Below are 9,456 nucleotides of genomic sequence, written 5' to 3'. Positions count from 1 at the left end.
ACCGAAGAATGCAGTGAACGCTAAGGCGCCCGTGTGCTGTGCGATGTCAGTGCACGTTAAAGATCCCCAGGTGGTCGAAATTATTCCGGAGCCCTCCACTACGGCACCTATTCTTCCTTTCTTCTTTCACTCCCTCCTTTATCCCTTCCCTTACGGCGCGGTTCAGGTATCCAAAGGTATATGAGACAGATACTGCGCTATTTCCTTTCCCCAAAAAACCAATTATTACTATTATTATTATTATGACTACATTTTATGTAGTCCGAAGCGAGCAACAAAGATTTCTCTACTGAAGTCTACGCTATCCTCTATCAACGCGAGCATGCATGCCACATGCAGCACTCAAAGAAGCCACCTCAAAATGTTCGGGATAGCTTATACCTACGTAAGGGAGGCAGTCTTCCTTAGGTTAATTAGTGCACGTGCATCCTATAATCCCCGTTCTCTACTTGCGTATGCACAGGTGTTGTGGACGAATTACTAAAACTGTACATGTATAAAAAAAATTAAAACATCTCGCCCGAAACTTTTTACGATGATGGGCAAATATTCATCGAAGCGAAAGCAAAAAAAGTTTCAAGCTAGCTTTTGCAGACTGGCATCCCGCAGCGCGAGCTGAAAAGCCTAAATTGCCAAGAATGCGCACGCTCTACAGCGTCTGTGTGGAGTGTTTGCAGATGGCACCAGTTCTCAAAGTCTCCATAATGAACAGTGCGATTATCATTGAGCACTTCCTGAAGGTTATTTATGTTAGCGCAGCCAATCTTAAAGGAGTATAGACGCCTAATTTTGGTGGCACGTTTTCTTCTCTACAGTGATGCAGAAGACACTAATACGCATGAACCACCATTTTGAATTCGCGTGCAATCGCTAAATAATTTATAATCGCATTTTTCATGTCGTGCTTTTTTGGTTTCCGCTTCAACAGCCGAACGATGGCTGTGACGTCAAACAGTGCTTTTGTGTCACGTGAGGCATGGAAAAACGTCCATATAATCGCTGCTTCGTCGTACTAGTTTACTGCAGTGCTGAAGCCAGCCTTCCTCAAGAACCAGAATGGCAAAGTATGTGGAAACAGCGATCATATGACGTTTTTTTTTCATATCTCACATGACCTGTGGGTACACGTTGACGTCACAGTGCCCATTCGGCTGTTGAAACCGGAACCGAAACTGCACGAGAAAGAAATGCCACTATAAGTTATTTAGCGATCGTAGGGGAATGCCAAGTGGCAATCTATGTATAATAATGCCTTAAGCATCGTTATAAACCAGAAAACACGCACCCAAAATTTAGGTGTGTATACTTAAAAGCGCCATTCTAACTCAAAAATCCTATTTTTAAAAATTGTGTAAAGTCTTAGATGAAACACCCAGTATATATGACTGGCATTGCTCTGTGGCCGGCAGCGATGCCAGCCACAAAGCCACAACACTACTTCGTACTGTTGGAGTACACTTTGGGAGCTTCATGCTTCGTAGCGCTCAGCGGCGTCTTATTTTTATGCTGGGAAGCGCGCCCAGCGACCCTCGTGGCTTTCGCTCTTTTACGCACTTTAGCGCAACAGTGCTCGTATTTTGCCTTAGTGTCGCATTCCGGCGACTTTGCTGGGCTCTCACCATAGTGTGTGGCAACACACAGCTGCCGTTAGTATAATAGGTGACCCCTCCCATCACTTGACTCAACCGACTCAACTGGAAAGCCACACGGCGGCAGCATTAGCATCGAGCATTTGGAAGCGCAGAATGAACGGAACGACTATTACGAAGTGGATGGAGACGGCGGCTTGCACCCCTCTCACAGTGGAAGATTTAATATCCTTAAAATTGAATAGTATTCAATGCATTGACTATGACTTGTTCTCTTTCATTGCTAGACAGTAAAAAAATTATCATTCGCGAAGGATGTAAATGACGATGAAAGAAGTTTTAAAGAAATTCGTAGCGCTTAAAAAATGAATTAATATGTAAAGTAGTTTTCAAACTGGCGGAAAGGTTTCTCCGCAATACTGCCGGCATCACTTATTATTTCCAGTCATCTTGCATAACTTTACAAATCAAAAGCCAAGCCAAATAAAAAGCAACAACAAACGAGATATATAAATAATACAGCTGGCACGATGCAGCGCACAGATGTTCCGGAGACGCGAGGAACGTGGAACTGACAACCAAAAGATAAAGCGATCACTCACATCTTTAAGTACTTCGAGCTGAGCGCACGTGTAATACCAACGAACAAGAAAAAGAAAACCCTAAATGATCTAGTATGGCGGGTAGAGCCATTATTGACGTTCGGACGCAGCGGAGACCGAGAGCAATAGCCATCCACGACCGCATTCCGCGCGAAGAGTTTCATGCCATAATTAAGCCTTCCTTTTTACAAAACTTAATGAACAAAACTTATTTTTCGCGGTGCGTATATTAATTTTTCTCTTTGTGTACTTCTGTTCTCCATCCGGTTTCCAGATTACAGTGTTAGAAATTGAAGTTCCGCTTTGCCTCAAGCTAGCTCGAACGCCCACGGGATCCAGCTAGTTGGCTGCGAAGAGTAGAAAAGGTCAGACGGCTGGCCCCATGTCTCCTATTTTTTTGCAATACTTAGCGTTAACTTGCTTTCGAACGCGTACTTGCCTGGATTAACCACCATCTCACGAGGCGTTTAGTAGCGAAAGCTAAGTAGCTTTTTTTAAATTAGGTACTGTAAAGGTATGAAAGCATTACTTCTGAAGACTCCACCGTTTTCTTGGTGCTTTATTTGACTGTTATGTACGGACCTGCAGGCCAGTAGAAGCCACAGTTGTGACTCATATTTCAGCCGCTTTTATGTGCCATTTACTCAACTTGGCAACAAGTAGCAGGCTGTAACCCAGGGAGATATTTTAATAAACAAAGCAAAATTCAAAATTTGTGTTCTGCGCGGTCAGAAATCTGATCACCCAGCTGGTGTAAATTTTAAGTGACGCCAAATGTTCTTATCTTGCCTAGCGCCGGCCTGTTAGAAGCTTTTGATGCCGCTTCGATGTGCGCTTTCTGCCTTCCACTGCTATACACGGCGCATTACACTAATTCTGAAAAGCATCAATACGAAGCGGTTTTTCGTAAGCGAATGTTAATGTCGAATTTGTGTGCATAATATGGGCTGCAAATATTTGCTGCTGAGTTTCTTTCTTCCCATAGAAAGTTTGTGACCTTGGACGCATTAGGCTCGCTTCAGGCCTGTCGTATTTGTGAAGCCGCACAACAGAAACTTATATTCATATCGCAGTTCCGTTCAGCCTGCTCACACTACCCCCTTAAGTCGCACTGTTTGCCACCAGAGAGAGGTTGCTGCTTTAAGCACTTTGTAGTGTACCGGTTATGAACTTTTTATTTTTTAGGAACGAGTCCGCTTTGTTCTGCGTTTTTCATTCCCCACCCCTGGGGCCACAGCCCGGAGTGTACTGGCAGAAAAAGCAGGGGGAGAGCTGCAGATTCCTACAAATTAAGACTGACTGTCATCACTCTGCTCCCCAAAATGGCGGTTATTTTTCACGCTGTGGTCTACACAATTGCTGGGAGTAACAGCACTTGCAACATTGTGCCAGTTAGCAAGGAAATGCCATCAAGGACACACTAGCCTGGAGGCCTATTTTATCGGAAACGTAAAAATGGGACGCCTGAAAGTACTTTTAGTTCCAGCGTACCCTACACGCGACCAGGAAACTTTCTTACTCTTTTTCTTGAATTAGTTTTCTTTCCAATTTTGCTTTTAAATCGTATACCTCATATAACTTCTGCCCTCCCTCTCATTTATAGTGTCCTTGGATTATCTTGAACAAGCCGCAAGACACAGAAGCGGCACAAAAGCTTTATCTGCTCTCTTTCTTCCTTCTTGTATTGGCGCCTTATTCTTCTGTCGTTTTTATTGATACATTTTTCAAAACTCACACTTGGTGCTAAATTTTTGTCGTAATCTCCTGTGGAAATTTTCTTGTTTATCCCGCTACACCTTTGCCAATCCCCCATTCAGGTATGTTCCGTGTTTTAAGAGGAAGAAGAAGCAGATGGAATTCCTCCGTCTCGCGCCCTCGTGAAGAGCAACAGCCAAGAACAGCCGTCTGCGAGCCTCCTCCGGGTGATCCTTTGCAAGTAAGCGTCTTTTAAGAAGACCGTCATGCACGCACGGCAGAATCCGCCGAGACCGGCGCTCTCGGTGAACCCAATGAACCCGAAGAAACCGGTGAACCCGGAGAAACCGGTGAACCCGGAGAAACCGCTCAACCTGAAGAAACCGGTGAACCCGGAGAAACCGCTCAACCCGAAGAAACCGGTGAGCCTGGCGAACCCGGTGAACCCGATGATACCGGTGAGTACTGTACGGAACGATTAGTTTAGTCCGAGGCCCTTTAATCCTCGGTGTAGGCATGATACGGCTTTCAGTTAGGCTCAGAGTGTGGGCAAGTTAACGGTTGGGTTGAATTCTTCGACCAGGTGCTTTGGCTCTTCTTTTTGTCTGCTGCTTGATAGACAGGACAGAATTACCTTGTTTTCGAGTTCCGAGCTAGGTACCCACAGCAGTGGGCAGTTTCCCATGCCGAGGATTAGAGCTCTGCAGTGACGCTAACTTAGTAGCCGCCACCGACGCGTGCTTAACTCTTCAGCGCGCAAGAGTTTTGGCATTCCCCCGCCGCCGGAGAGGTGCATCAATGTCCGGTTAGAAAATCGCGCCTCCATGCTCAGCAGCCTTAAGGCCGCCTGTTCGCCACAGTTAGATATCGCTGCGCCTGGAAGAGTACCAACGGAACCTTAACCACATGTTTATTGAGACGTCAGTTGGTTTTATGGCTTTCTATCGGTCACGTAGCACACTTCGGATCATAATCGCGGCCTCTGTAGAGGCGATCGTAACCTGGAATATTGCAGCCAGAGTCGTTACGCTTGTATTCGACGCTCACTTGAGGGACTGGGTGATGAACTTTGGCTTGAGGGCTTCACCCGACCGTCACGCTACACATCCAGCGCCGGTGGCCTGAGCGCGCAGCCTGGTGTTTTTCCTTTCGGTTCCTTACTCATAAAAAGCCAAATGAAGATCCCCTCCTGATTGCAAAGTTACCGTACGAGAAACAATTTTGCCGCTGTTCTCTCGAAATGGGTTTAATATTTAAGAGCGACTTGCGCTAGACTACTGCGCCTTTCAGCGTTCTTTCGAGTGATATGGGAGGGTAAAGTAGTCTCGTGTTGTACGGTGAGTTATTGAGCGAAAAGGAACTGTGCCGGTGAAGGTCGGGCCCCCAGTCCAGGGCCCCAATGGCCTTTGCAGTCCTGCGAGCTTTGTCGATCAGCTGGAGCGGTTCTTTAGGCTTCAAGCAGGACAGCGGAGTCACCCACTGCTTTGACGTTGGTACGTTATTTATTGACGCTGCCTGTACTTTTAACGCGTCCTTGTAACGTCGTAAAGCTTTAGGTGTTCCCCGCATAGTGGGCATTAGCTCTGATATGTTGTCGGATCAATTTTGCTGAGCAGACTCAGATTCGGCTATGAATAATTCTGCAGTTGTATCTGCTGCTTAAGTAGCCGGTGTCGTGGGTTTGGCGGACGCGGTTGCTGCCAGGCGTGTTTTTTTCTGTGAATCTTTTCTTTCGCATATGTTTCTACCAACTGGCTTATGTCTGCATGCGGCGGTGATAGCGGACCAGTCGGCGACATCCCCCCCCCCCCCTCGCGACAGGCCGGTGCACTTTCTTCCTTCGTCCTCAGCAGCTGCAACTCTCTGCGGTTGGGCTGAGCGTATCAGCGGTCGAGTCAGTAGTTACGTCTTACAGGACACTAGACCGTCTCACAGGCGACTTCCTGTTATTTTGTCTCACAGGGGACTGGCCGGTTGGGCACCTGTTCTGTCTGAACCAAGCTATGCATACCAAGCTGAGCTTAGCCGACAATTTTCTTGCTCACCTGCGGACAACATGCAAGGCAGTCAGCGAAAATATTGTAACTTCTCTAAATTACAATCATTTTCTCTGCATGGACAAGCAAAGCAAATTTTGCAGTGCCGCGCGTCAGTGTGAGACTTGAAGCCTTAAAGTCTTGTCAGCAGTGGCCTTGCAAAAATGTCAGGCATGTAGTATGAAGCGTCTAACGTTCCAAAGCGATACGTTGGTTATGAAGGGCGACGTAGTGGAAGGCTTCGGTTTAATTTCGACCGCATCGGGTTCTGCAAACGTATGCTGACAGCCCACAGAACAGGAGCGCCTTTCGTCAACCTTTGTCCGTAATGTTCCAAGACTGAGTCCACTAAACAAAATGCATTTAACATTGAAATCGTTTGTGCAGCACCCCCTCGAAATAGTCTCCCTTGCATTCTATACACAGCTTCCCACGCTTCTTGAGGTCTTGGAAACAGGTGGAACACGCTTCTTTTGGCAGGGCTGTCAGCTCCTTTGTCGTGGCGTCCTGAATGGCCTCTACGCTCTCCATCCCGTGACCTTTTAGGGCTCTCTTCACACAAGGAAACAGAAAAAATCGCATGGGGAGAGGTCAGGCGAGTATGGCGGATGGAGAAGTACAGTAATGCTGTTCTTGGCAAGCAATTTTGTCACGCCGAGAGCAGTGTGCGGCCTTGCATTTTTGTGGAGAAGGCTCCATTGCCCAGATGCCCAAAAGTCAGGGCGACGGCGTCGCAGTGCATCACGCATGTGTTGGAACACGCGGATGTAAAACTTCCGATTCACCGTCTGCCCTTCAGGGAAAAACTCGTGTTGTATGACACCTCTGGCATCAAAAAAAAAACTATCAGCATCGTCTTTCTTTTGGTCTTCTGTCGCCGCACCGTTCTCGACGCCGGAGAGCTTGTGGACCGCCATTCGGCGCTCTGCCTCTTTCTTTGAGGATCGTATTGAAAACACCATGTTTCGTCTTCAGCAATAATGCTGTCGACGAATGCAGCATCCTTCTCTGCCTCGGAGAGCAAATCAGCGCCCACTGATTCCCGCGTGTCTTTCTGGTCCTGTGTGAGGGAGTGCGGCACAAGTATGGCGTTCAGCTCTCGTTTCCCCAAGTTCTCACGCAAAATTTGGTGGCATGTTGACTTACTAATGTCGAGAGCATCTGATAACATGCGGACTGTAATGGTGTGGTCATGTAATACGATTTCCGTGATCCGAGCACGTGTTGATAGGCGGCCCTGCCTTGTGTCGTCTTCCACCGACGTTCTTCCCGAAACGAACCTCTTCTGCCACTCGAAAACTCACGCCCGCGATAATGTCTCGCTGCCGTAAGCATCGCAAAGGAGCTCATACGTCTGTGCGTCTGTCTTGCCAAGCTTCACACAGAATTTTATGCTTACACGCTGTTCGAGACGGACGTTCATTGCTCCACATTCACTCACATTAGAATACGCAGACGACTAGTGACAACGTATATTTTGACATGTAGTGCCATCTAGCGGCTGCCACAGCTTTTAACATGAATAGCTCAGGTTTTCCAGAAAAGATGGCGCTACACATACGCACCAACATTTGTTTTGGGAATAATTTCTAGAGAAGAAAATAAATCAGTCTCGAAACTTTACGCACAAAGGTTGTATTCCGCCTCCATCGAAATGTGGTTCCCGCTGCTCGGATTTTAATAAGCCACCGATCATCAGATCTAATGCACCAGCGGCTTATACCGTTGTTACTGCTAATGATCCTTATCAGTCCCTACCACTTACCACCTTTCTTCATGGCGCGCTTGAAGTGTCCACCGAACAGTGACAGTTAAGGCGCGTTTATTTTCCTGATAAGAAATCGATTGTCTCCGTACAGCGAAGTCGCTGATGTCGGCAGCATGAGAAAAATGCGGATTGATCGAAAATGTAGCAACGTTGACAAGTGCAGCGGCGCATTTGAACAGTTACTACAACATCGCTTAATTGCGAACGAACGTCGCAACATGACTCAAATGCGATTATGACAATTAAAAATATAAATTCAGTGAAATGTAGAAATGAGAAGTAAATTAATTTCAGCGAAAAGAAAATTACGATGAGATGGGATCGAGCCCATGCCCTTTGGATCCAAGGTTAGACACAACACCTAGGACATCGAGGCACGGTCTTTCGAGCTGGTGAAAGGCAGGCTTTTTGTGGTATGTGTTCTCCGACAGTATACTGGCCTGAGAAGTGATACCATGAGCCCTCAAACCGCTGAAGTGAGCCATTAACGCTATCGTTTTAATTAATTGCGCTCAATTGTGGCCCCAAATCTCGTCGGGGCTGTGCGTACAGGACACCGCGTATATCGTTCCATAAATAGGCTGCTGAATCTGGGCCCACCGTCAAAAGTTGACGGCAGAAGACACTGTCCAAAAATTTTATTTTTTTCATACTTAAAGCGCATTGCTTCTGATTTATTAACACATTGTGTGAGATCCGCAATCACTAATAGGCTGCATGCATCTGTTAAAGGAGGCATGCAAAAAACTGACGATGAATTTTTTTTTCTAAAACCGCCTGCCAAACGCGACTCACTGCGTGTGTAAAAGGTGGATTTTTAGTGCTTGTCTCTGCTTGAAATGCCCTGTTTAATTTTCAGGCATAACAAGCATTTATACCGTCTCTCTCTGCAGGCTCCCAAGGTGACTAAAATACAGGTGGTGCGGAAGCTGAGCCAGTCGCCGCCCGCAAAATCGCCCCCACCACTGCCCAAGAAGGCAGCTCGTCGCAAGAGGCCTCTGAGCCATCGAACTGCCTTGCTCCTTCTGCTCATCATCATACTTATTTTATTTTTGGGAAGTTTTGTCATCATGGTGGCTACTATATCTCCAGGAGGCGCTGGAACCGATTCGGGAACGGACGGAAGCGTGCCGACTACCCCAGTCGCGGTTTTTCCGTTCGAGGAGGGCATAGTGTACACTTGCTTCGAGGAGCCCATCATGCAGCGCGTCGGTCGGGACACACATGTGGGCGAGCTGCCGGATGACGTAAAGCCGGAGAGCTACGACATCATAATGAGCCTGAACGGTGAGCACGGCCTTCACTAGCCGCGAATAATTAGCGCCCAGTGCGAATGGAAGGTGGCCGAGACAATGCACAGAGCACTAATCGCGATGAACTGTGTCACGTACCGTGAGGAACTTTTTTTTTGTTTCTCAGTGTCAGTGGCGAACGTAATCGGAGACCCACTTGCAACCCCTGATACCCTGGGATTCGGAATTTCAAGGCACGCCATAACCCCTGATAAGTGGCAATACAGCGGGCATCCACATCCCCAATTTTAACAGCTCTTTAACTGTGATCATCGGCGCCGTAATTCTATATAAGCAGTTGCACAATCGCTAATAATGAATAATCTTGCCAGCTTTCATCAAAACATAAATGCTTGTTCAGGAAAGGTACGGACGCATCCCTAAAGGTCTTATAAACATACAAGCAATGCTTGATTCGGAAGCGATTAGGAGCGCTTGTCGGCAAGTGCAGTGAATGGAAAGCGGTGCTTTTGC

The 9,456-nt window shown here is 47.1% G+C and overlaps 1 protein-coding gene across 1 annotated transcript; it reads left to right on the top strand.

Annotated features, from left to right (window-relative positions):
• Window positions 1-4,152: 4,152 nt before the first annotated feature.
• LOC144129754 (uncharacterized) lies at window positions 4,153-9,046 on the top strand. The gene is made up of 2 exons (XM_077663833.1): window positions 4,153-4,344; window positions 8,584-9,046. The coding sequence occupies exons 1-2, from the start codon at window positions 4,153-4,155 to the stop codon at window positions 8,995-8,997; spliced, it is 606 nt and encodes a 201-aa protein (XP_077519959.1). The 3' UTR covers window positions 8,998-9,046.
• Window positions 9,047-9,456: the final 410 nt, after the last annotated feature.

Source organism: Amblyomma americanum, chromosome 4 (genome assembly GCF_052857255.1).
Source record: "Amblyomma americanum isolate KBUSLIRL-KWMA chromosome 4, ASM5285725v1, whole genome shotgun sequence".
NCBI lineage: Eukaryota > Metazoa > Arthropoda > Arachnida > Ixodida > Ixodidae > Amblyomma > Amblyomma americanum.
Note: the sequence above shows the minus strand (reverse complement) of the source record. Positions and strands in the feature narration are given on the sequence as shown.

Coding starts and splice junctions, on each gene's coding strand:
- LOC144129754 (XM_077663833.1), top strand. CDS start 4,153: ATGCACGCACGGCAGAATCCGCCGAGACCGGCGCTCTCGGTGAACCCA. Junction 4,345..8,583: donor CGGTGAACCCGATGATACCG/GTGAGTACTGTA, acceptor CTCTCTCTGCAG/GCTCCCAAGGTGACTAAAAT.